The sequence below is a fragment of the Orycteropus afer genome, unplaced genomic scaffold (assembly GCF_000298275.1).
Source record: "Orycteropus afer afer isolate SDZICR_OR568_19922 unplaced genomic scaffold, OryAfe1.0 scaffold00037, whole genome shotgun sequence".
Classification (NCBI taxonomy): Eukaryota; Metazoa; Chordata; class Mammalia; order Tubulidentata; family Orycteropodidae; genus Orycteropus; species Orycteropus afer.
This window is the reverse complement of record NW_006921624.1, coordinates 13,121,775-13,149,037: the sequence shown is the minus strand read 5'-3', so window position 1 is coordinate 13,149,037 and position 27,263 is coordinate 13,121,775. Positions and strand designations below refer to the sequence as shown.

At 47.3% G+C, this 27,263-nt stretch overlaps 2 protein-coding genes across 2 annotated transcripts in view; one reads left to right on the top strand and one right to left on the bottom strand.

The window, feature by feature from the left end:
* Nucleotides 1–5,522, top strand: part of ZNF618 (zinc finger protein 618) — a 64,421-nt gene extending 58,899 nt beyond the window's left edge. The window contains exons 13-14 of the mRNA XM_042780391.1: nucleotides 3,251–3,352; nucleotides 4,003–5,522. Coding sequence (XP_042636325.1) covers nucleotides 3,251–3,352; nucleotides 4,003–5,522 — 1,622 coding nt within the window. The remainder of the gene's footprint in view (nucleotides 1–3,250; nucleotides 3,353–4,002) is intronic.
* Nucleotides 5,523–13,290: 7,768 nt separating this feature from the next.
* On the bottom strand, nucleotides 13,291–27,263 carry LOC103193527 (alpha-1-microglobulin/bikunin precursor). Its single transcript, XM_007936762.1, has 10 exons — nucleotides 27,147–27,263; nucleotides 25,501–25,643; nucleotides 23,903–23,979; nucleotides 22,843–22,956; nucleotides 22,179–22,280; nucleotides 21,378–21,424; nucleotides 15,620–15,698; nucleotides 14,485–14,652; nucleotides 13,999–14,172; nucleotides 13,291–13,319 (listed from the first exon to the last, which is right to left on the bottom strand). Exons 1-10 carry the CDS (start codon nucleotides 27,261–27,263, stop codon nucleotides 13,291–13,293), a joined length of 1,050 nt encoding a protein of 349 aa, XP_007934953.1.

Sequence of the window (27,263 nt, the reverse complement as noted above, 5' to 3'; positions counted from 1 at the left end):
GGTTGGGCAATCTACTTCCATAGTGATACTGCCTCGGAAACCCAAGTAGGGGTCACTATGAGTCGGGTCCCTCCTGACAACACGTAACAACAACAGCATTTCTTTGAACATTTTTCTTTATGCCTCCCATTTTTAGATTCCAATAAAATGCATATCAGATGCTTGATACTGGATAATATCTAGTAATTACTGAGAGGAGACAGTTGAAATCTCTGTTATAATTGTGAATTTATCTTTTTTCCCTTTTACTTCTGTCAGTTTTTGTTTCATGAGTTTTGAAACTTATTATCATATGCATATACATTTTGAATTACTGTTTGAGTTGGGAGTTTTTTTTTGATGGCTGGGTATTGGATTTTGTCACATTTTATCATGTAGTCATATCGTTATGCAGTCAGTGTCTTTATCTCTGGTAACATTCCTTGTTCTGAGGTTTATTTTTTTTTTCTGATAATATCCACCTTCAGCTTTCTTTGTATTACTGTTTACATGTTGCATCTTTACTCAACATTTAAATTTAACCAACTTGCAGTCTTTATATTTGAGTAGGTTGCTTCTAGACAGCATGTTCTTGCTTTTTTATTTAGTATGACAATCTGGTTCTTATTTAGAATGTCAAGACCATTTATATTTATTGTAATTATCAGTATTATTGGGGTTCAGTCTACCATTTGGTATTTGTTTCCTGTTTATCTCCTTTGTTCTTTGTTCCTTTTTACAAAAACTTCCTGCCTTCTTTTAGATTGAGAAGTTTTTATGCCTCCATTTTATCTCCACAACCAACTTATTAGCTACAACTCTTTGTTTTCGTTTTTATCGTGTATTTGGGGTTTATGCTATATATTTTTAATTTATCAATAGTCTACCATTTTCCAAATAGTGTGAGGACCTTTTAACAATATACTTTTATTTCCCTTCCATGTCTTAGTATACTGTTGTTGTCATTCATTTTATTGCTACATGTATTTACCACTGTACATTGTTATTTTTTCAGTGAACAATCATTTATATTTTAAAGAGATGAAATATGAGGGAGAGGTACTTTTTATGTTTATTCACATATGTATAATTTCCAGCACTCTTTAATCCTGTCTGTAGATCTAGATTCTTATATGATACCATCTTTCTTAGGCCTGAAGCACCTCCTCTAACATTTTTTATATTAATTGTTTGCTGTTACTTGTCTCCAGAGTCTTTGTTTCCTCCTGACTTGTAGAGGATATTATCACTAGGTGTGGAATTTTAGGTGGGCATTTTCTTTCAGTACTTTGTTCCATTGCCTTCTGGTTTGCATAACTTCTGATAGGAAGTGTGCTGTCATTCTTATTTCTGTTAGTTGTACATAAGGTGCCCTATTCCCTCTCTGTCTGCTTTTAAGATTTTCTTTTAATTGACTTTCAACGATTCGATTATGATAGAATGGTGTACCTTAATGGTATTTTATTTATGTTTATTTTACTTGGAGTTTTTTGAGCTTTTGAGTCTGTAGGCTCATAGTTTCATCAGATTTGGAAAACTTTCAAATATTTTTCTGCCCCAGTCCCCCTGGGACTCCAATTATATGTATATTAGGATGCTTTATATTGTCTATGCTTTGTTCATTTATTTTCAATCTTTTGCCCTCTCTGTTTTTCATGATGGATAGTTCTTTTGCCCTATCCAGTAATGGAACGGGCGAGTTCACTAATCCTTTCTTCTGTAGCATCTAATTGGCTCTAAATCCCATGCAGTTTATTTTTCATAAACGTCTTATTTTTATCTCTGGAAGTTCTACTTGGGTTGTTTTTTGTTTCATTTTGTTTTACATCTTCCGTTTTTTCCTTATCATGTTCATGATTTCTTTTATATCTTGGAGCATATTTGTATAATTAATAAAAGCTGTTTTAAGGTTTTTATTTGTTAATTCCATCATTTTGGTCATTTCTGGGCCTGTTTATATTAATTGGTTTCACATCTTGTTTTGGTAATATTTTCCTACTGCTTTAAATATCTGGATTTTTATTAGGTGCTGGACATTATGAATGTTACATTGTTGGGTTCTGGATTTTGTTATATTCCTTGAAAGAGTGTTAAACTTTGTTCTGACATGCAGTTTAATTTATGTGGGATCACCTTGATGCTTTTGCAGTTGGCTTTAATATATTTTAGAGTAGGTCTAGTGCACTTTTTAAGGAGCTCTGGTGGTATAATGGTTAAGGCATTTGGTAGCTAACCAGAAGGTCAGTTATTTGACCCCACCAGCCACTCTGCAGAAGAAATATGAGGCAGTCTGCTTCCATAAAGATTTACAGCCTTGGGGACCAGGTTTGCTGGTCTGGTAGAGCCTGGTGGAACCCCTGAGACTATGGCCCCTAGCTGCCCTTCATGTCTGGAATAGATCCTGCTCCTGTGGCTTCCAGCCAAACAAAAGACAGGCATATGAGCTGGACATTTACATTAGGTAGATACATTCCTTGGAGAGCTCAATCATGGCGGAATAGAAGGGCTGTGTATGCACAGGGAGATAGCTTAGGGGACAGGAGTGCATGGGAGGGAAGGACACAGGGAGGAGGTAACTATGGGGAGGAAGTGGGAGGGGAGCTGTTACATTGTGGTAAATTGCAGTCAATGTCATGAGACAAAGTATATGTGACCTGCTGTATGGAAAGTGAATTTGCTCTGTAAACTTTCACACAAATCACAATTAAAAAAAAAAAAAAAAAAAAAGATTTACATCCTTGGAAACCCAATAGGGGTTGTTATGCATTGGTGAGTTTGCATTTTCAGTTGAGTGCAGTCTTTAATCTATGGGGATTACTCCATAGTAAGGGGACTTAGGTGATTCCTCATGCATTGAGATCTCTCTGATTTTGAGTGATGGGAACTCAAATTGTTCCCACCCTGTGTGAGCCTTAGGAATTATTTTGCCCACTGCTTTCTAGTGGCTCTTTCATCAGCCTTGTGGAATTTCACCCCATGCATGTACAGATTAGTGTTCAGTAAGGGCATGTGGGATCCCCATTGCAGGTAATTTCTGTATGATTATCTTCATTTTTCCAAATGATGAAAATGAGACATCACAAACATAAGAAAGTTGTCCAAGGAAGAGCCGGGGTTTGAACCTAGGCCTGACTCCCAGACACTTTGGTTTGCTTTTACTCAGAACATGCTCTGTTCTTGCTCTGTTTACTCAAAGATGCTTGTTTTTCATTTGTTTAGTAAGCAGGCCTCTTGCCCTTCAAGGTAACAAGTTGTCTCTTTGTGCCCACAGCTGACAATGAGAACAACATAGCCTCTAACCAATCTCGATCACCATCCGCTGTTGTGGAAGAGAAGTGGAAACCTCAACCCCAGAGGAACAGTGCCAATAACAGTAGGTCTTCTCCCAGGGATGTCGCCCTCATGGCTCCTGGCATCCTATGGACCTTCCAGTTCATGCTCTTGCTGTTCCCTTCTACCCCCAATCCCACCACTGTGTGCCTCCCACGATGCTGCAAGATAAAGCACATTTCACTTACCACCTCATGTGCAGGAATTATTACTTCACAGAGTGGGCCAGAGGAGGCCTAGGGAGAGGAGGTGAGTGATTAGTGATCAGAAAGCACAGATTAGTGACAGAACCAGAATCCACCTCTTCACAGTACCTGTTGGCTACTCTTTCCTTTCACAGTTGCCCTATCATTTTATTGTCCTAGAGATGTTATTAGAGGCAATTCCTGTATTGAGAAAGAGATTAGAGTAGTTGGCCTCAAAGGTAGAGATGAAGGACAGAGACAGCAAGTGTGTTGCACACATACCACTATATTGTATTCCCATGCCCATAGCAGGCATTACTAATCAGTCACAGAGCTTTAGTCCTATGAGACCATCCATGTTAAAGGCAGCCAGCACCACCAAATTGTGTCTTAAATGAAATCTGTTCATTGTATCCTAATACTAGGTGCTTAGGGTATTAGGCTGCAGCTGGATTGAGGAGCCTCAACTGCCAGCATTAATCACATCTCTCTTTGTGTTCCTCACCAGCCACGACCAGTGGTTTAACACCCAACAATAGCATGATCCCTGAGAAGGAGCGGCAGAACATCGCAGAGCGGCTGTTGCGGGTCATGTGTGCTGACCTGGGTGCACTGAGTGTGGTGAGCGGGAAGGAATTCCTAAAGCTGGCCCAGACCTTGGTGGACAGTGGTGCCCGCTATGGGGCCTTCTCAGTCACTGAGATCCTGGGCAACTTCAACACACTGGCTCTAAAGCACCTGCCACGCATGTACAACCAGGTAAAGGTGAAGGTGACGTGTGCCTTGGGCAGCAACGCCTGCCTGGGCATTGGTGTCACCTGCCACTCACAGAGTGTCGGTCCTGACTCCTGCTACATCCTCACAGCCTACCAAGCCGAAGGCAATCACATCAAGAGCTATGTGCTGGGTGTGAAGGGCGCAGACATTCGCGACAGTGGTGACCTGGTGCACCACTGGGTGCAGAACGTGCTGTCGGAGTTTGTGATGTCAGAGATCAGGACAGTGTACGTGACGGACTGCCGAGTGAGCACATCCGCCTTCTCCAAGGCCGGCATGTGCCTTCGCTGCTCAGCCTGTGCCTTGAACTCGGTGGTGCAGAGCGTGCTGAGCAAGCGGACACTGCAGGCCCGCAGCATGCACGAGGTCATCGAGCTGCTCAACGTGTGCGAGGACCTGGCGGGCTCCACCGGCCTCGCGAAGGAGACCTTCGGCTCACTGGAGGAGACCTCCCCGCCGCCCTGCTGGAACTCGGTCACGGACTCGCTACTGCTCGTGCACGAGCGTTATGAGCAGATCTGCGAGTTCTACAGCCGGGCCAAGAAGATGAACCTCATCCAGAGCCTCAACAAGCACCTGCTCAGCAACCTGGCGGCCATCCTGACACCAGTGAAGCAGGCAGTCATCGAACTGAGCAACGAGAGCCAGCCCACCCTGCAGCTGGTGCTGCCCACCTATGTCCGCCTGGAGAAGCTCTTCACGGCCAAGGCCAACGACGCAGGGACCGTCAGCAAGCTGTGCCACCTCTTCCTGGAGGCACTCAAGGAGAACTTCAAAGTGCACCCAGCGCACAAGGTGGCCATGATCCTGGACCCTCAGCAGAAGCTGCGGCCCGTCCCACCCTACCAGCACGAGGAGATCATCGGGAAGGTCTGTGAGCTCATCAACGAGGTGAAGGAGTCCTGGACCGAGGAGGCAGACTTCGAGCCCACCGCCAAGAAGCCCCGCTGTGCCACTGGGGAGAACCCTGCAGCACAGGAGGACGATCGGCTCGGGAAGAACGAAGTCTACGATTATCTGCAGGAGCCCCTCTTCCAGGCCACTCCCGATCTCTTCCAGTACTGGTCGTGCGTGACCCAAAAGCACACAAAACTGGCCAAGCTCGCCTTCTGGCTCCTAGCGGTCCCGGCAGTGGGGGCCAGAAGCGGGTGTGTAAATATGTGTGAACAGGCTCTTCTAATCAAAAGGAGACGACTGCTGAGTCCAGAAGATATGAACAAACTCATGTTTTTGAAATCCAACATGCTTTAAGACTTTCAACAAAAGAAAAAAAAAAAGAACAGTAGAGAAAGAAAACACACACACAACACTGTCACAAACAAAGAAAAGGAATTTAAGTTCTAAACACTGTGGACCTCATTATAAATGCCCCCTGGAAACTTAAGTGCTTTTTTCTGTGTGTGTGTGTGTGTGTGCATGTGTGAGCCCACATTGTGTGGGTGCAGGGGGCTCTGTGCTCATGTACTTGGCCACAGAAGCCCCCCCATGCATGCATGCACACACATATGACCCTGGTGCATGTACGTGTGCCCGTTCTTGGGCATGTGTGCATTAAACTGGGCATGTCAGGAAAGCTGAGTGTGTGGGAAAGAGGGAAGACGCGTCACTGTCACCTTTTTCTCCGTTAGGGGGCTTTAAAAGACTCCGTTTTCAGGTGTGCAGATTGGTTGAAAGCTGATGTTGTAAAACGTTCAGGCAGCTGAGATCTGAAGTGACTTGACATTCTCTGTCCTTCACCTCTGTCCCCTATCCCCCCACCCAGCTCCCTTACCCTCCTGCCGCCCTCCTCCCTCCCCCGGCTGCCCTGCCATGGATTCTCCAAACGCCATCAGACAGACAGTTTTCTGCACTGGACTTTGTTGTTCACCTTCAGGGCATTGAGCTGCTGCCTCTGGGACCCCCCTGGGGTGTTTGAGGGTAGCCGCCTTAGAAACACACCTATCTATCTTCCCAAATCAGGAAAGGAGACTTTCAGAATATAAAGCTGACTTTCTGCTTTTTAATATAAGATAGAAAAACAAAAAGACATTTTTCAGAGAAGTATAGATACTGTCTCCACTCCTTAAGTGATTTTTTTTCCCCTACCATTTTAGCAATTTCTACCTTTTTTTTTGGTTTGTTTTGATTCTTAAATTTCATTTAGACTCTGCTAGGAGGCACTGACCGTCTGTAACTTATGTTTTGGAGTCTTTTATTATTGCTCTTTGTGTTCTTCAAGTCACACTGTAAACTAGCTCATCTCAGTGGTAGATCCAAAACCCTATGGTTTTTACTAAGCTTTCCCTGTACAGTCTAGAGTTTTCATGTATTCGGATCAGCCAAGACTAAGAACTTGGCTGTGGCTGTGCTGTTGGGGACCAGGGGCAGGGGACGAATCGCAGGTTTCGCAGATGTGGTGTTTAGTGGAAGCCATAGTGGAAACATGTGGCTTAGGAATTCTCCTGAATGTAAGTAGAAGACTGCCCTCCTGACTGGCTGTGTCTGGTACCGCGAATGTCCGACTTATATACCTAGAGTGCATTACACTACTCGCCACTTCACTGACCCTCCCACTCAGCAGGGACTCTGGAGCCCATCGTAGTCAGGTCGGTCACACCTCAGACTCACGGCCTCTCCTCTCTGCACAGGACCCCAGGGGTTCAAGTGGTACCATGGCCCTAGGGCCTCCTTTCTAGAATAGTTGTTGAGCACGGTGCCTTGGAGCCAGAGGGTTGGTGTTATTGAGGGTGGAGTGGCGTTAGACCACACTTGACTTGATGCTGTGAAAGATGTATTTAGGCTTTTCTTTCCTGCTACCTTATTTCTGAGCAGTCGAGATTCTGCATTCTCTGTCTAGATGCTCCAGAGGTGAGTTCGTCAGAATCAGTGCTCAACTCCCCTGCCTGTCTGTGAATAGAGTCCCGATGGTCCCAACTCCCGGTAACTGTAGCTGTGGACAGAGATGGTTATGCAAAGCTCTTCAGCCACCATTGTGTGGAGAGTAACCACCGGTGAGGGGGAGGCTATTTGCAAAGGCACATTCTACCATCCTGGGGGTTGGTTACATCACCTCCATCCCTTCCTAGTAATAAAACATTACACAACTGCAAGATACCTCGACTATAATAAGCACTGTATAAAAGCGCCCCCACCAACCCAAGTCCATGGCAGGAGGGGCGTGACATAGTTGAAAACTCAACAAGGCTTAGCCCTGGGCCCAGAACACAGTCCTTGGGGCCAAGCCTGCACACTATGCCTCATGACAACTCAACCTGGCTCTCCTTCCAGAGCTTTGGACGTATTAAAAGAGAAATGGATCCACGTGGGCCATTTCAGCATTTGCTCCAGCAAGCCATGGTCTCAGGAATCACTGCGCCATTTCCTCTCCCGGGGAACTTCTAAGTATTTCCTCCTCGATGTTTCCTGCTGGGATCATACCATCGGAAGAGCCTCTGATGTGTTGGAGCAGGAAAGGAAAAAAGCCTGGGCAGTAACCTTATGCCGCTTTCCAGAGCGTGGGAGCATCTGCACTCTCTGGTCAGACCCTCACGGACATTCCCAGAGGTGGTGCAAGGGTGCCTGATGGTTGCAGATGCCTACGGCTTTGTATTACTGTCGGGGAAGGGCCGTGGCCTGACACTTTTAGCCACACAAGGAGGATAGAAGCTGTCCTCCTTGAGTTTGACGGGAGCACAGCCTTGTCTTCCCTTGCTTGGAGCAGAGCTGTGCTGCTGTCTCCCCATCACTGGGCTGGTTGGATAGGAAATAGTCGGCCATTCCACTTTGTTGCCAGGCCATCAGAGTCTAAGTAGGGATGGACATTTGGAGGACTCAGCTGTCCCCGTTTTGGAACATGGGGATGTCTGCCCTCTGAAAAGACAATTGGACGTAGTAGGTCCTTGTTAAACTCTAGATATCTGGTCATACATATATTGTCACCTCATATTGCAGTCCTCCTTTCCACCTCAGTCCAATACATAGGGCTTAGCTTGCCCTTGTATCAAACTTAGATTTGATATGAATGCCACTAAGTACTCAGAAAGCCATCTCCTCCAGCACATAATGGTGGCAGGCAGTCATTTCTCTCTTCCGTCCTTGGTTCCCCAGACACTGGTGTCACCAACAAGGAAGGATGGACACACATCCTCCCGTAAGTCTCCTTTCCTCTGATGCCCATTCCTGTTAGTTCAAATCCTGCTGCAGCTAACATCTTGATAAAAAACCAAAATATCACCCAGGGTCAGCCACTGGCCCCTTATTTCCAGCAGTAGCCACCTCACTGGAACTGTAGTTCAGCCAAAGGATTGAGACAGGCTCTTCTAGCTCATCCCCCACAGCCGGCCTGCCCTTCACTCCATAAAGGAGTTTGCTGTCTGCCTCTCAGCTCTGTGAGTTCTTGGGGTCTGGGAGACCAGGAAGTTGTGGGACCCTTTCTACCATTTTTAACAGCTCAAGATGGTTGCGTGCTAACTTGGATACAACTCGCCTTCAGCCCCAGGATTGTAGCAGTGGCCTTTGTTTTGACATCCATGGACCATCCTCTTCCCAGGGGTGGAGGAGAAAGCACGCCTTAGCTCTGCAGTGCTTTGCCTCGTCTGAGGTCAGTTTGCTTTAACAAAGGACCAGGTCAAGGACCACAGCATCGTGGAGGAGTAGGCAGTGGTGTCCCTCAGCACCACCAAGAACAGCAGGCCATCTATCATGATAGCTTGTCCCAGCACAGTTCTCCCTCTACGTGGGTCCACGAATCAGGCCTCCAGACTCCAGAAACGGAACACCTCATTGCCACCTGCCCTTCATCTCTGGGATGCTTATAGCATAAAAGGCCACCTGCTGTGTCAGTCACTGAGGGAGTTTCATCACCACCCTGCTTGATATTTGGATTGACTCTTGAAAAGGGTACCCCATGCCTTCCAGGCAAAGAGAAAGGGCAGTCCAGTGAGAAATGATACGTCTCCAGGACTCCAGGGGAGAACTTATTTAGGCCACCAGATGTGTCACCTTGGCAAGATATGTCACTTGCAGTTTGCCCTTTTCTCTCCTTTTAAGAAAGCCCCAGAGAACAACTTCGAGGCACGTTTTCCACTTTGACGCTGAACCTCCTCTGACTTAGGAGGCACCTGCTTGTGAACAGAGGCACCTGCTGCCCCCTGGACTTGGTCTAGACTCCTTGGAAAGTGGACATTAGAGAGATGTCAGGGATATAGCATATACTTTCAGGGGTCACAGGTTCACAGAAAGGCTTGAAGTGAAGCTGAGCTGAGAAGGGATGCCCTGTGAGGTGATCTGAGTGTTGTCACCACGGTGGGTGCGCTTGAAGAGACGAGAGGAGGCGGTGCCTGGAGCAGGGCGGGCAGCCTCCTGCCCTGCCGAGCAGTGTTGCCCTTGGGAGTGGTACCGCACCTCCACCTCTGAGGTGTATGTGAAAGAGGGAGGGCTCCTCACGACGCTTTGGACAGAACCAGGAGGGTAAGGCTCAGGCTGTCCCCTGGAGGCGATAGGTGGTGGGCTGTGGGCCCTGCCAGCTCCGCCTCAGCTCGTGTGGGAGACCCGGGGGGGCCTCACCTCTCTTCCTTCACTGTGGCTAAAGTTCGCTAGGCCAGTTATGGTGAACCAATGATAGATACAGTGTTTCTCCTCCTCACGTTTCCCTCCTGGCTTCCCCTTTTCAGGGTTTCCGCGGTGGGGAGGTTGGTTGTTTTCTTGCCTCGTTTTGGTTTGAAGATCGTGGTCAGTAGAGCTCTGGCTTTCACAGAAGAGCCCTGTGGTTTCCATGGGAAGAGATGGCTGCCCCACTTTCAGGGAGGAGAGGATGGCTAGGTCGTGATTGATAGACTCATGTCCCACCACCACCCCAGGTGGTGCTTTAAAGATGCAACCCTATAGAAGAGGGTGTGCTAGGTCTGCAGTTGGCCATTGGTTATCATGGCCCATGAGGATGCAAGCAGGTGAGACCACATCCCACTGGACACCTTGACCCTTCGAACCAAAGTTGCTTAAAGGGGCATGGCCCAGCCTTGTTTGTGACCTCAGGGGCGGGGGATTCTGTGGCACTTCCTGAAACGCAGGTTGGCTGGGACATCTGGGTCTGAAACCAGCCAGAAGGAGGGTCTCCTCCCACAACACAGGAGCCAGCCAAGGATCTTCCTACCTGCCCAGCCAGGTGGGGAGGTTCCCAAGCAGTGAGCTTGGGGACCAGTCTGAGACTGGAACTCACCAGCCTGGAGAGAGAACTAGGGGCTTTCAGACCACAGGCAGGGCAAGGCTGATCCCAAACATCAGGAACCCATTTTGTACACCCGAAAAGAAGCAGAGATATTTTTTAAGAAGCTTAAATTATTTTCAGTTTTCTGATCCTACCGTTTTCTTTCCCTGCAGGTTCATGTCAGTGATTTGTTCACATCAGGTAAATCTTGAGACAGCCTTGGTGCCCCCCCCCCAACTCCCACTCAGTAACCACACACGTGCACCCCCATCCTTTCTCAGTAGTTAGGACATTCTAGGCAATACCATAGACACATGTGTGTCTCTCCGAGTGCAAGAAACTCAAAATCATCTTTAAAAAATACAAAAAAAAAAAAAAAAAAAACAAACACAAAAAAAATATCTTTTTTAGGCCAGAGTTTTCTACAGGTATTAATGAATATTTTTCTTAATCCTTATAAGTTTTATGTGTTTAATATTTCTTAATACCGGTAGCATTAATTTATACTTTTGTAGCAACACAATATTTTTATAAACAGCCAGTGGTTGGCTAAAGTCTTCACGAGGGGTTTATGCAGGGCCATCTTGGGGTCCCTGTGTACCATGTACTGTATTTAAAAAAAAAAATTCCCTAGTGTCACACTTGCTGTGTTAATTAACAAATGGCGTCATTTGCAGTCTCCTGTATCATTGGTGTGGAGCCAGTGGCTCTCCAAGGAGTCCGATTGCATGGGGGTTGACTTGACGGTGCTTGTGACATGTAAGCCCCCGAGACCAAACTTGAGGGTTTATTTAGGATTTTCTGTTTGTCCTTTGGGTTTTTTGTTTGTTTGTTTGTTTCTCTTTGTTTTGGTACCGTTTCTCCATTTACAGCCAAATCAGTTTCATGATGTTTGAAACTTTTACTGATGTCAAATGGAGGAAAGAAACAGGAAAAAAAAAAAAAAAAGATTTTTACAAAGTAATAAAAATGGAAACTGAGCTGTTTAAATGTTGCTGTTTTTACTGTTTGTTCTTGTCAGAAAGTGGGACATTCCCAGTGAGAAGAGGAAAGTTCCACTTGTTCCTTTAAGTCGCCAAAAGCCCTAGCCCAAAATTCAGTACCCTACCCTCCAGATTCTTGCAACATTATTTCCCAGTTGGTTGATGCCAAGGCAAAAAGCATCCTTTTAACAGTTAGAGGATCAGTTGCTTAAATGATTTCATGTCAGTGTTGTATTTATGGTTTTACAATAAAACAACCTTTAGGAAGATGGCAGTGTGTGGTGTGTTTCTTGGGTTTAGGGCAGGGCCATCACTTCCAGGTGGGAACACCATACCTATAGGGGCATGGGTGAGGGAAGGTGGACCAGAAGCAGGTACCCAGGGTGGCTCTGAGTGCAGCCCAAGGTTGTGTGAGGTCAAGGTGTTGACTCAGCTGTGAGCTCCAATATGACGGGAGAAGTTCATTGTTCATCTCCAGCACCTGGCCCAGCTCAGCCGGTGTTTGAAAGATGATGGAGGGTTACAGGGCTGAGGGACATGGTGGCCCCTTGCAGATGGAGGGATACAGGGTTGAGGGACATGGTGGCCCCTTGCAGATGGAGGGATACAGGGTTGAGGGACATGGTGGCCGCTTGCAGGTCTTTGTATGATCTGTAGATCATTGTCCCAAAGAAGGAGGAATGGATTTACTCTCAAGTCATACAGGCCCAATGCCCAGGGGTCATTCATGTGCCACTTGTGCCCCTTGGTGGCTTTGGTCTCGTATAAGATGTGTGGCATGTATGTATTGTACATAATGTCCGTTTTGTGGGAAGAGCATCAGTGGCTTATGCTAGTTACCTGATGACATCCCTGACTCAAAAGAGTTAAGAGCTGGAGCTCTAGAAACATTTCAGCTCAGTGTCTGGGCTCGCTGTCTCCAGAGCTGCCTGGGGACACAAAGGGAGGGGAAGAACAGCTCTCCAACATGAAAAGGTTCAGGCAGGGCCCACTCGGCAGTGGGGAGGGCAACTGGTAAACCAGCCAAGGGGCTGGTCCGAGTTGCTCCGGTGTCTAAATTGGAGATTCCTGGAGTGTGCCTGTGAACCACCTCAGTGCCTGAGCCCTCTGGACAGCCTCCCCTACTCCCTCCAGTGAAGAAGCCACGCCACACCCCGGCTGCTGAGGGGTCCAGGCTCAGCGGGTTTCTGCGGGATGTGCTGTGAACTCGTGCTTCCAGGAGAAGGGCCAGTGCGAAGACTCCAGGAGACAAGAAAGCAGCATGCTGTGTGGAGAAGCAGCCTGGCACGTCACAACTCCTGGCGGCTGGGACTTGGGGACGTAGCTTGAACATAGCCCAAGTGAAATGCTGGAGGAGGGTTCAGGGCAGCAGAGGACCAGGAATTATTTCATCCCAAGTATGGTCCCTTCCCCCTGAGCTCCTGGCCACACTAGGTCACAGTTGCTTCTTGTGACCCTGGGTTGCTGTAGCCGCATCAAACCTCTCCCAGAGACCAGTACCTAGAGTTCTTTCCAGCTTTATAAAACAACAATCCCATTTTATACTATTGTGGGGTGAACAGAACTGTGTCATAATTCACATAGTCACACAGACTGAAGATAGTTCTATGATTGCAGCACGTGCATTTTTCACTTCTGGGAAACTGGGGATTTCTTAAGTCCGTTCCCTCCACCCTGGCTTTCCCCTTCTTCACCCTCACGTCATCACAACTATGATGACAATGAAGAATTGGGACGTGGAATCTCACGACTTTGTCATTATTTTTTTATTGGAACCCAGGTTTCAGGCCAGCCTGCCCCGCCAGGCAGAGATGGACACCGGCCACAGCCGCTCTTCACCCTCCAGCCGGCATCAGTGTTTGAATCGCAGTAGCTCCTCATCTGTGGACACAGGGAGGCTCGGAGTAGGGGTGAGGCTCACCCTAGGGCTCATGGCTGGGACACTCTGGAAAAGGGATGCCTTGGGGAGGGAGGCAGGCAACTTGGGCAAGCAAGGACCTGAGGCTGGACCCAGAAAGTCTGGCTTGCTGAAGGATTTGGTATCCCTAAAGGAATTCCCTCTTCTGGTTTAGCTGTGGTGTCATTTCCCAGTGGGAAGAATCAAGGCACAGAAAGCCTACACCGCAGCGATTCTCTTGCATGCCATCACTCTTAGGACCGTCTTAGTATTCATAGCAGCTGCCATGAACTGAGTGCTAACTACGTGCTGGGCCCTGTGAAATCTGAGAAGCGGGTAATTAGTCCCATTTTACAAAAGACACCAGGCTCACGCTGGCATGTGTCCAGACTTCAGGTGTGACAGTACCCGATGTAGAGCCCAGCTCTGCCCAGCTCCTCAGCCTGCCTTGCACACCCTCTGGCCATCTGCCCAATGAGAGCTGCGGTAAGACCCCAGGATTGGCCCCACTTCACAGATGTGAAGCCTAAAGTATGGATGGGCTGGCTGGTCACCTGCAGAGTCCAAAACTCAGCTCTGCACACGCCCACCCTCTACCAGGACCCTCCCACCCAGCCCCCAGGAGCCCCTTGGTGCAGCCTGGCACCCTGCAGGGCCTCCTACCTTCTCCAGGAGCACCACAGTACTCTTTGCACTCCTTCTCAGAGTAGAACTTGTTCCCGTTGCCCTGGCAGCCCCCATAGGTGAAGAGGACGCACTTCCCCTGGACAGCATCAAATGCCCAGAGCTGGGTGGCGCCTCTGCAGGGGCCGCTGACTATGGGGAGATTGCAGGCTGCTGCAGGCGGGAGGCAGACACAGTGTTAGTAATCCTTGAGACTGCTGACCAGGAACACGTGGCAAGGGGCTGTGCCTGCTCCTCTGGAATACCTCGCCCGTCTTTTACAAATTGGGAAACGGGGGGCCACAGAGAGGAACTGACTTGCCCAGGGTCACCCATAACAAATGTGGCATTCCTATGGTTTCAGGAAACATGCCTTGGAACGCCACCATTAACACACCCTCTCTTAGCTACCTGTTAAGTTGGTGGGGTGGTTTGTTGGGGAGGGTGCAGAGTATGCAGAGGTGGGGTGAAGGGTCCCACACTCACCCACAGTTCTGCAGGTCTGCAGACACTCCTTCTCTGAACCAAAGTTGTTGCCGTTGCCCAAGCAGCCACCATATTGAAAGGTCTCACAGGCCATGGATGAGCCATTATAGAAGTACTTCCTGATCATCCCCAGGCAGGGACCCGCCACAGGGTCCAGCTGGCAGGAATCTGCAGAAGGGTAGAGCATCAACAGACCCTGAGTGCTTGCTGTGCACTGGCCACCAGGCTGGCCATGAACATGCATCATCTCATACCATGTCTGTTGGGCTCCAAAACCCATGCTCATTCCACTTTGTGACATGGGCACCCATGTTCCCAGCAACCCCCAATCCCACTGTCCCCTGTGCTGGTCTTGTCTGCCCCAAGAATCTGTAATAATAGTAGTGGAGGTTGCATTCACTAGCCCCCATGTTGGCTGGCTTGGCCTTTTCACCTCTGTGCCCTGCCCCTGGAATACCACCTCAAATCAAACATAACCTGTATATCTAGACACAGCATGACATCCCCTCCATCCATGACATGCTCCTTAATCCCCTCACCCCTCCGTCCTCTGAGTTCCCTCAGTCCTTTAGCTAACCTTCCTTTCTGGACATGTCACTTTCTTCCTTGGCTCCCTCCCCAACTAGATAGTCCAGAAATTTCGGGAGGGCATAGATGGTTTGTCTCCATGACCCCAGTGCCCAGCACAGGGCATGGGGCAGAGCAAGGTTCAGTGTTTACTGAGAAAGTTGGAAAATGAGTTGATGGTGAACATTTTCAACTACACAAAGCATCCTCACATCCATTCCCTATGGTCCAGAGAGTCCTGATGGTCAGCACAGTAGGCTGTTCTCTCATTGTCCTGATAAAGAAACCAAGGCCGAGGCCACAGGGACACAGGTAGGGCAAGAACTCGTTGCTCATGGAGCTGAGAGTGCCTAAGTTCAGGGACGATGTCTTGTGTCCCCATGACACAGCCCTGGCCAGTGCAGAGTAAGGATTCCTAGACATGATTTGCTTTTTCTAGACCCAGTCCTTGACTCCCTAGTGAGAGATAAGAATGGGACTTCATGATGGTGAGGGAAGCCAGGGTGAGCCAACTGTGGGCCCTTCTCTAAAGTACAGCAGAAGGAAGTGAGCAGGCCATGATCGTTACCTTCTTTCTTGAAATCGATGATTCGTTGCCCAGCCCCTGACCCTTCATCTTCTTGGGGTAGCACAGCCCGCCGGGCTCTCTGGGGGGAAGAAAGAGAAGAAGCTGTTGTAGGGACCTTGCTACCACTGTTGTTCACCTATACCTGGGGGATAAGGAGTCCCTGAGCAGTGCCACTGGTTAAGTGCCCAATGACTAACTGAAAGGTTGGCAGTTCGAACCCACTCAGAGACACCTCGGGAGACAGGCCTGGTACTATGCTTCCAAAAGGTTACATCCTTGAAAACTACTCTGTACACATCAGGTCACCATGAATCAGAATTGACTCATCAGCAACTGACAATAATAACAACTGTCAGAATCTACAAACAAGCCACATTTGCTTTATCCAGACATAAACAGAAGCACCACCATAGACTAGCTCATGAACATCTGTCTGAATTTCAGGATGAGCCATTGCAGGGCAGATTCTGGTCTGAAAAGATAATCACAACCCAGAGGTTTAATAATACCCTATCCCCATCTTCAGTTGAAATGCCCATAGAATATAATAATGGAGAAGACTCTATCCCTGAGTCAGAACTGCAGGAAGGACAGTATTCCCAGCTAGAAACCTGAAGGGATTTCTGCACAGCAGAGGACAGGTGCAAGTTGCTTTGCAGGAGAGACCAACCCGACCGTCTTCCCTGCTTCCAAAGGAAAAGCCATCTGGGAGTAAGGCAAAGGGACCCCGAGATTGCCCCCTCACACCCTAATTGTGGTGAGGGGATCTGCAGAGCAGGGGCTGCCAGTGCTGCCAAGGAGTCTGGGTGTGGAGTCCCCCAAGGCAGGAGCCCAGGGCAGCCCCCTCCTGGCCTTATCTCTGGGGTGATGTGCTGGGTGTAGTGGTGGTATGTACGGCTGAGGCGGGCCCCTAAGGAAGGAAGTTGTGCCACTTCAAGAAGGGATGAGCAGTGAAACTCCCAACCGCCAGGCAGATCTCTGCCCACAGGAACCTGGTAAGAGTTATAGTAACCTTAAACAGCCCTGGTGGCACAGTGGTCAAGCACTCGGCTGCTAACCACCAGCAGCTTCGTGGAAGAAAAGACCTAGCGATCTAGGAAGCTCTATGGGCCAGCTCTACTCTGTCACAGAGGATTGCTATGAGTCAGAAGCTACCCGATGGCATTCAAAACAACAAAGTAACCTTAAATGTCCCCCTTTTCCTTTTAAATTGCACTGAAAACAGTGGTCAAGGCCTCCCACTCTTAGCCCAGAACCCATTTCCAGTTTTTCCTAAGTGTTACAGACTGAATTTTGTGCCCCAAAAAATACATGTTGGAGACCTGACCCCTATGCCTATTTGGGAATAAGGTTCTTTGTTACGTTAATGAGGGCATGTAGTATAGGTTTTTCCTCAATCTAATAACTTCTAAGTGATATAAACAGAAGCATAGACACGGAGATGCATGAACATAAACTAGGGAAGACAAACACTTGTGAACATCACCAAGAACCTGAGGAACATCAGGTTACAGAAGCTGAGACAAGGATTCTCGCCCAGGGTCAACAGAAAGAGAGTCTTCTCCTACAGCCAATGCCCTGAATTTGGACCTCCAGCTTCCTAAGCTGAGAGAAAATAAATTTCTGTTCTTCCACCTGCCCACTTGTGTTATTTCTGTTACCGCAGCACGAGGAAACTAAGACACTTTGTGAGGACGAACAGAGAAGAATCATGGGACTGATTAAATAATGGAGCCACTTAGAAGAATTGGATTGAGCCGATATCCCTACAAAACACTTGAGTGATGACAACAAACAGGAGAAAACTTAATCATCACTGTAATTTAAGATGATACTGCATAGTATCACTGGAGCCAACAGTGATGGAAATGGATAAAATGAGAAAAGTGGAAAGTCATTGGAGATGGAAAAGATGTTGACTCGAACCATGTAGTGGAGCAAATGCGCTGCAGTTTAGATACTGCAGGAAATAAATCCACACAGTAGGAGTTCCCAAGGGAGAGTCAATCAGTATGGAAATAATAGAAGAAAAGCTTTCTGAGTTGAAGAAATAACTTGAATTGTCCAATTATGAGAGTTCTCGGGGAATCAAGCAAAATTAATAAAGCACCCCACCTAGACATTTCCTGGGGATAAAGGAGGAAGAACCTGGTGGCCATCAGATTAAATGAAAATATTTGATGACAGAGGCCCTAGAACAGTATCTAAGGGTTGTAAGAAGGAAAAGGTTGTGACACAGTGTGTCTTCACTCATTCTTAGAAAGATAGTTTCAGGCGTGCAAGGATCCAGTGCCTGCCACCTGTGTAACTTTCCTGAAAAAATTACGTGTAGAAACATTCTCACCAATTGAGAAGGGGATCTAAATACACAATAATGGAAGATGTGATAGCTATAAATTATAGCAAGTTATAAAGACAAGAAAATAAAGAATTTTAAAAATTGCTAAAGTTGTTATGCAATTTCATGCAAACATTAAAAAGAATTCTCAAAAGAAAAGGTGGAAAATGTAAACATTAGTCTCAGATCAGATCCACAAAAGCAGGGATGCAGGAAACCGGAAAGGAGGAAGCTGAAGTGTGCAGGATTTCTGTCTTTTGCAAGGCGGGTAATTACTGTTTCATTCTTGGCATTGATAAAGAAGCACAGGTTTAATCATAATGATAATAGAACCAGTAAAGAACAGATGCTGGTGAGGCTGTAGGGAGATTGGAACTCTTTTTTACACAGAGCCGGTGGGACTGTAAAATGGTAAACCACTATGGAAATGATACAGCACTTCCTTAAAAAGCTAGAAATAAAAATACCATATGATCCAGCTAGCCCTATATACTCCTCTGTATAGATCCTAGAGAAATAAGAGCAGTGACTGGAGTAGATATATGCAGACCCATGTTCACTGGTCCACTATTCACAATAGCAAAAAGATGGGAACAACCGAAGTGTCCATCAAAGCTGAATAGATAAACAAATTGTGGTACATACATACACTGGAATACTAGGCAGTGATAAAGAATAATGATGCATCTGCAAAACATCCCACAGCACACAAGACTCTGGAGGACAGAATGCTGAGTGAAATAATTCAATCACAAAGGGGCAAATATTGCATGAGACCACTATTACAAAAAGCTAGGAATAGGTTAACACAGAGAAAGAAACATTCTTTGATGGTTACCAGGAGTGGGAGGGGAGGGGAAAATATGAACCAGATAGTAGACATGTGTTAATTCTGCTGCAGGCAGAGCAAATGCACAATATGGGGTAGGTCAGCACAATGTGATCGAGGCAAAGGAAGACACTGAGAGGCATCCAAGAACAAGGGACAACTATGGTAAACACTGTAACTGTGCAATCCTGCAATAACAGTAACAACAAACAATAATTTGTGAGTGGGTTTATGTTAAATAGCTGTGGGAGGTCATACAGGACTACACTCATGTACATGTATAGGTGTGGATGTGCATTTGTCTATATGCATATTTGTATTGCTGCATTATGTTCATATATATATAATAGAGCACATAGGGACACAGCTATGGAAACTTAGACATAATTAAATACCTCATAGGACTGAGCTATAGGGCTTGAAGTCTAAGGACCATAGTCTGTGGGGACATCTAGATCTGGTGGCATAGTGCCTAAGGTACTTGACTGCTAACCAGAAGGCTGGCGGTTCAAATCCACCAGCCACTCCTCGGAAGGAAGACTGGGCAATCTACTTCTGTAGAGATACTGCCTCGGAAACCCAAGGGGAGGTCACTATGAGTCAGATCTGACTCGATGGCAGTGAGTTTGGCTTTTGGGGGGTTTTTTGAGTGCATAAAGACAATGTTCTACATTCTAGTTTGGTGAGTAGCATCTGGGGTCTTAAAAGCTGGCGAGTGGCCATCTAAGATACAACCACTGATCTCTTCGCACCCAGAGCAAAGGAGAGTGAAGAAAACCAAAGATTCAAGGAAGCAATTAGCCAAGAGGACCAATGAGCTACATGAACCACAACCTCCTCCAGCCTGAACCAGAACTAGATGGTGCCTGGCTACCATAACTGACTGCTCTGACCAGGGACACAGTAGAAGGTCCCGGTTAGAATGGGACAAAAATGTAAAACAAAACTCAAATTCATTGGGACAAAAAAAAGGGCCAGACTTACTGGTGTGATAGATAGACACTGAAGGAACCTCTGAGTCTATTGCCCTAAGTCACCCTTCTAACATGGAACTGAAGCCACTCCCAGAGCCTGCCTCTCAACCAAAAAATAGACTGGCCTGTAAAATAAACAATAACACCCATGAGGAATGTGCTCCTTAGAACAATCAACCATACAGACCAAAAGGGCAACATTTGCCCAAAAAACAAAGATAAGAAGGCAGGAAGTGGCAGGGAAACTGGATGAACGGAAATGAGGACCCAGAGTGAAAACAGGGAGAGCCCTATCACATTGCAGAGATTACAGCCGATGTCACAGAACAATTTGTGTGAATCATTGAGTGGGAAACTAATTTGCTGTGTCAACTCACTAAAGCACAATAAAATGCTAAAAAAACAAAACAAAACAAAGAAATAGATTAGGTGACATCTGGATTTGAGATGGAAGACTGAAAAGTCCCTCAAAAATTCTCCCCGATACCTAACAATTAACAAAAAATTATTTTAGAAAACACCCCCCCATATTTTTATCAACGTAACTCAAATAAGGAGTTGTCATTGTTATGTGCCATCAAGTGGAACCCAACTCATAGTGACTCCTCTTTGGTGTCCAAGGCGGTATCAATGCGGAAGTAGATTGCCCAACCTTCCTTCTGAGGAGTGGCTGGTGGGTTTGAACTGCCAGCCTTCTGGTTAGCAGTCAAGTGCCTTAGACACTATGCCACCAGAGTGCCCAAATAAGGAGAGGGACATAATTTAAAGCAACAGTTTTAACCCTGACAAACAAGGAAAGAAACAAAAAATTCTGGAGCTGAGAGAAGGGTTCAGCAAGTTTCAGCTCCTAACCACGCCCTCCAGTCCCTCATACTGGCAAGTCATACAGTTTAAGATAGTTCTTTCTAATACTTCCAAATGCAAAGAGAAGAAAATTGAGGGGCATCCTGTCTTTTTCCTTTTCTGACAGAGGACAAGTGAAAACGGCTTCTTGGAGCAAAGGGGAAATGGAGAGACTGGATTAGAGGCTGACTCTCACTAATGGAAGGAAAAGCCTTGGGTTGTATAATCTAAAGCTTAAGGGTATGTTTTCATGAGACGGCTGGACATTATCTCCAGCCCCAACCAAATGGAATGAACCCTACAGAGGTTTCTTAGCCGCTCTTTGGAAGAGAAGCAGAGCAAAGCTATTCCAACCAAGAATGGCCAAAAAAGCAGAAGCCAACAGGAGAGGAGTTGAGAAGTTTGAGAAGCTGCTTGCTCTTGGGTTTTCTAGTTTTTAGGGACATCTATTGACTTTATTTTCAGTTACTGAGTACTTTATTTCTCTTAGACCTCATGCTGTGAGTTTTCTAACATCTCATTGAATTCTAGCACAACCCTGGAAGGGGAGTGTAATTGCCCCATTTCACAGATGAGGAAAGTGAAGTCAAGGTAGGGCAGCAACTTCCCTACATGGCAAAACCAAGGTTGAGTCCAGGGGAGTAATGATACGTGCCCATCTCTGCCTTTTCTCAGGCTCCTTCACTGACTCCACCCACCACCAGAGTCAGACCTAAGCAAGGGCAGCAAAAACCAAGTGTGCACAGGGTCTGGGTGAGGGAATGATGTACTCACCAGGGCCGGGGTAGGTTCTGGTTCCTGTTCTCCAGGGACACACTCACCTAGGTCATGGGGACAGGATAGGAGAGGGAGGTAAGTAAGAGGACCAGACGTGGGGGGAAATCTTGGACTCAGAGAAGGCTTTGTTTCATTTAGGGTGCCAGGTGGGAATTTTGCTTGGGACTGTCTAGCCCACTTCATGACTGGCTCCACTCCATAGTCTTGTTCAAGGTCATTTACTGGAAAAGCAACAGTTTGGTAGCTACACCACCATCACCATCTGCATCATCTCCACCTCCCCCCACCCCATGACATCAATAACATCAGGAGAACAGCAAGAATTAAAATAAATTGAGCACTTCCTAAGCACCAGGCCAAATACTATTGTATTTAATGTCTTTATCTCATTGACTCCTCATAGCAACCTAGAAGACAGCCATTATTAACCCCATCTTATAGATGAGGAGAATGAAGTTCTAAGAGGTTGATTAGCTCAAACCAGCTAATTTAAATTCTGGTCCTCTGACTCTAAAGACCATGCTTGCAACCCCAACACTTTGTTGCCTGATAAGATGTACCTATGGATTCTAGATATAACCTGACTTAGACATGTAGCAGTAGAATGAACACTGACTTGGTTCTAGTCCCTGCTGTGCCAGGTACACACTGTGTGACTTCAGGCAAATCCAGGGGCCCCAGCTCTCTTCTCTGTAAAGAAGCTGGGGAGGGACTGCCATGGGTTGGGAAGAAGCTCCCTGGGGGCCAGTGAAGGATGAGGAGGGGCAGGAATGGGAGGTAAGTGGAGGTGCTATTTACCTCGGTCTGCCAATGTGAAGATAGAGTCCTCTGGGATGCCCATCCCCAGGGCAAATTCCCTGAACTCCTCCAGGAGGCTCTCCCGCAGCTGTGGCTGCCGCCCTGCAAGTGGGGAGCAGAGGAGACACCTAGGAGTAACCTAAGTGCCTGGGCTGGCAGGGCATGAAGAGGTTATCTCACCCAATGGCTTTCATGCAGGGGTGGTTTGAAAACTCTTGACCCAGTTCAAACTCCTTGATATATGTATGGAAAGATAGGGGAAGAGGTGTCCCTCCCCACGCTCCTAACTCCACACAGTGCTCTTCCCACTGGTTCTTTTAACGGCCTCTAGCAACTCCTCGGAAGGAAGATGGGGCAATCTACTTCTGTAGTGATACTGCCTCAGAAACCCAAGGAGGGGTCGCTATGAGTCGAGTCCGACTCGACGGCACATAACAACAACAACAACAACAGCTGAGGGTTGGGGATTTTAGAGAACCAAAGAGAAGGACTCTACCTCGAGTGGGAGGCAGAGCTCTACACTCCTCTTCCATCTTTCACCTAATTTTAGTTTTGTCTGAAGGAAAAAGCAAAGCTCTCTGCTTTTCCCCACTCCACTGTCCAGAAGCCAAGGGTCTCCTCCAACCCCCAATTCCAGTGGGCTCATCTAGTTATAGGTCTTTACCATAGAGCTTAGCAGTAATGGTGGGTCCATGGCGGCTGAATTTCTTGGTCAGAAAAATGGCATATTCATCATAGTTGGTGTGGGCCACATAGGATTCCATAGTCACATTCCATTCTGCATGGGATATGTAGGCAGACCAAAGGGATCAGTGGTTAGAAGACCCTTCTTCTAGCCTGAGCTCCTTCATCTACTCACCCACACATCCATTCACCCATCCACCCATCTGCCCACGCATCCCTTTCACACATTATTTTTCAATTCATCCATCTTCAGTCTTGCTTTCTCTACCCATCCAGCTCCTTCATCCATTCATTTTAATTCACCCACCACCATTCCATCTATCCATCCTCTCCAGGCCTCAATCCATAAATTGATCCATTTCCTTCTTTCTTCTCTTTTTTCACCTACTCACTAATCCATCAATCTATCTATTGGATGATTGATGGATTGAATCACTTATCTGCCATCCATACAAGCATTCATTTCCCTCCATTTGTTTATTCTCCCCCTCATTTATTTATCTCTCTATTCAGACATTCAAATGCTTGAGCCCTAACATGATTATTTGGCACACAGAGCATATTCAACAAGCATTTGTTGAATTAGTAAATAAAGTCATGCCCAAATCCCTCTATCACTACACTGTGACATGGTAGATGCTCCGTCAATTTTTATCAATCGATTGCAGATATTCTCCAACAAGATGTGAAGACTGATGAAATCTTCATATAATCCTCAGCATTCTGCATGGCTCATGGGACTATCACTATTTTGGGCTTCAGAGAAAAGAGAGAGGAGAGGACAAGGGAGGAGAAGGGAGAAAAGAGAAGAGGAAGGGAGAGATGTGGAGGGGAGGCGAGAGAGGAAGAAAAAGAGGAAAGAGAGAGAAAAGGGAAGGAGGAGGAGGAGGAGGACTTTGGAGGAAGGTTAGATGACACTTCAGAGAAATGGAAGGAAATATAGAGGCAGAGAGCTGAGACAGGAGGAAAGAGAGCTGAAGTCATCAAGGCATTTTTGAGTGAAAGAGAGCCCCATGGTTGCTTCCCTGAACCCCACTTACTGGAATTGCGATAGAGGAACTTCCCATCAGTGCCTGTTTTTTCATATGCTCCGGAGATCTCCTCACAGAAACCTTTCCTGTAAATGAACAGACCAAAAAGAAGGTAACTTCTGGCAGATCCTGTGGTCCTGACACCTCATCTTCCCACAGGGCCCTCAACATTTCCATGTATCTTGTTTATCCTCACATCAGCCCTGGGAGGCTGGCAGGGAGAGTGCTGCCTCTATTTTATCAATGAGGAAATGGAGGGACGGAGAACCAAAGAGACTAAGCCATGGCATCCTCCTGGCAAAGCCAGGACGAAACATCAGCTTCCTCAACCAAATCTGCACGTTGTCCTGATGCACTGTTGGAGTGATAAGCTAATGCACTAATTAATTTATTATTCTGCATCTCTCGTGGCTCCAGTTTCCCCATCTGTGAAATGGGGATAGTGATCATTTCTACCTCGCACGGTGCTGTGAAGATTAAATGAGGTAATACATATCAAGCGTTTAGAGTAAGCACTATATACATACTATCGTTACAGTGATTATTAGTAATTATTACTATTATTAATGTAGTCATCTAATTAACATTTATTGAGCAGCACAATGTGCCAGGCACCACCACCTACTGGGGATTCAAAGCAAGCAAGGCAGGCCCTGTCCCTTCATGGGGCTCACCATGGAGTGGGGCAGGCAGGCCAGAGGTGACACAATCAATGTGATGCCATGTGAGGGAAGTACAAAGTGCTCTGGGAGCACGAAAAAGGGCATGTGACCTGAACATGGAGGATGGAACATGGAACCTGAGTTCTGAAGGATCCTTAGGAATTAGCACAGGGAGGTAGGGAGAGGTGTTTGCAGCAGAAGGAACATCAGTGCAAAGGCCTAAAGGTGTGAGAGGGTAGAGCGCTCCAGGGATGAAAAGAAGGACTCTTTGGGTGGATCACAGAGCACACAGGAGATGATAGGGCAGGGGAGTGAAGAGAACTGGGAGAGGCCTGGAAGGTCATGTAAAAGCGTTTGAACTTTATGCCCAAGAGCGATAGGAAGCTATGGAAGAATCTTAAGCACATTTGAACTTATGAAAGGTCTTTCTGGTTGCTGAGTGAAGAATGAATTGGAAAGAAAGTTTGAAATTAGAGGTGAAGAGAAACAGAGAGAGCCTGCTGCAGACAGCTAGGCAAGAAAGAAAGGTGGCTTGGACCAGGGTGGTGGCAGTGGAGAGGGGCAAAGTGTACAGATTGGAGGACTTTAGGAAGAGATTAGACAAGGTAGATGGTGGATTGAATAGGAGGTGTCAAGGGAAGAGAAGAATCTAGGATCTGCCCCCATCCTGCCTCAGGTTACCAACTTGGGTCTCTGGGGGTCAAGGTGCCCCTACTGAGCTGTGGAATGCCTGAGATTGAGGAACAGATTGGATGGCAAGCATAGTGTCATGAGGTAGAGATGGGACAATTTCAAAATGTGAAGGGCAATAGAGGGATTTGTAGCTCAGGGTGGAGGTCCAGGCTGGAAGCAAGCTCTGTAACTTTCCAGGATGTTGACTGAAGCCCGGGGGAGAACAGGGGGTCCCTGGTCCTTCTTGCCCCTCCGTCTCCACCTCACACTCACCGCCAGCGAGTGCTGGTTGTGCTGATCTCCAGGTCTGTAGCTCCCTTTCCCAGGACCAGCGTGCTCATGGACATTCTACTCTTGAACTTCTTCAGCCATTGGCAGGTGGAGCCAATGGCCACATTGAACCATTTTCCGTAGATCTAGGAAGCAACCATAAGCTTCAGGGACCTGGACTCACCTCACACCAAAGGAGACTTGGCTGAATCCTGCTCCCCTCCCTCCTCTCAATGACCAATGCTTTTAAGTGATAACATCTGGTTAATTGGAGGCCAAACACCTCCAAGAGAGGATGGAGCCCTAAGGGTGGAATTGCAGGCATCCCACAGACCAGGAAGAAGATATGCAGATAGGGGTCCCACACTCCAGGCAGAAGGCCCTACTCTGCTGAGCCAGGGGGTCTGCCTTGTTCACTTGGAAGAGATGCAATCCTCATGCTCTGAGGTCATCAACAACTGCTCCCCAAGATCAGGAAGTCTGTCTATTATTCTTTTAGTAACAGAAGGCTCACCATCTTGCAAGGTAGCCATCACTCCGTGATGGAAAGTCTCTCTTCTCCTTGATCTCCACTATGATTGGGCCAACACAGGCCAAGCCTATAGCCACCTCCTCCTGACATACTTCAAATAGCTGAAGGATCTCTCACTCCTGCTGAATAGGCCAAGGGCCCAGAGCCATTGCCATCTACCACCTTCAGAATGCCCCCTCCTCATGGTCCCTCTGTCCACAACCCTTTCTTGTCCCTAAAAACAAACAAAATCCATCTGACTCCAGGTCACCCAGTGCACCAGACAGAGCTGGCCTGGAACACAGTGCTCAGACCCCACACACTCCATGCCCTACCCCAGGCCACAGCATTCCCCATGCCCAAGCCTTCCCATCAGCCCCTACTCCCCGGTATGAGTCTTTCCTGCTTCTCTTCTTCCCATTATCCCAAATGCCTGGCCCCAAAGCCAATGGGCACATGCCCAGCCTGGGCAAGCCCATATTTCTGTTCACAAGCCAGGCCTGTGAGGGCAGGGATTCAGGACCTGCTAACAAAGAAAAGTTGAGCGGAGACCAGTTGCCATGAAGTTGATTCTGACTCATGGTGAGCCCATGGATATGAGAGTAGAACTACTCCTTAGGGTTTTCAGTGGCTGATTTTTCAAAAGTCGGTTGCCAGACCTTCCTTCTGAGGCTCTTTTGGGTGGACTTGAGAATTTAACCATTTGCACCACCCAGTGTCTCCGCTGAGAGGAGAAGGGTATGGGTAAAGAACGAAGGGCTGGGGAGGGGCAGGCAAGGAGAGTCACAAAAATACAAAAACATAGGCCCCTCAGTGATGGACCACAGGGCAGCCACAGTCAGGCCAGAGCCTTCCCTGGGGTGGAGGGGTTGTGTTCTAATCAAAACATGGGTTCCTCGTGGAGCCCCGAGAGAACAGCCTAGAATGTGAGGATATTTGGCTCATAGAATATCAGACGAGAGAGTCCCACAGAAAGCCAGAGGCATAGAGGTGTCACTTCAAAGAATCCTGGGCCAATAGGTATTGGCCCACTGGTGGTCCAGGTGGGAGACTAAGATACCCAGACAGGCAGGACCTAATCAGGGAGGCCTGACTGCTTTAGACACCCCACTACCACCACCAGCGAGGCCCACATTACCCGAGGGAGGTCAAAGTTCTCCTGCACTTGGATGTCGTCGGGTGGTGTCAGTAGGGGGTTGGCACGCACTGCCAGGCAGGTGGTCAGCAGCAGAAGCAGAGCCCCCCAAATCTGCAT

Excerpts from the sequence above, each read along its gene's own strand:
- LOC103193527 (XM_007936762.1), bottom strand. The coding sequence starts at position 27,263 with ATGCAGATTTGGGGGGCTCTGCTTCTGCTGCTGACCACCTGCCTGGCA. Across the intron at positions 22,281-22,842 it reads CATTACTGCTAAGCTCTATG|GGCGGCAGCCACAGCTGCGG; the intron begins GTAAAGACCTAT and ends CCCCACTTGCAG. Across the intron at positions 13,320-13,998 it reads CTGTGGTGCTCCTGGAGAAG|ATGAGGAGCTACTGCGATTC; the intron begins GTAGGAGGCCCT and ends CTGTGTCCACAG.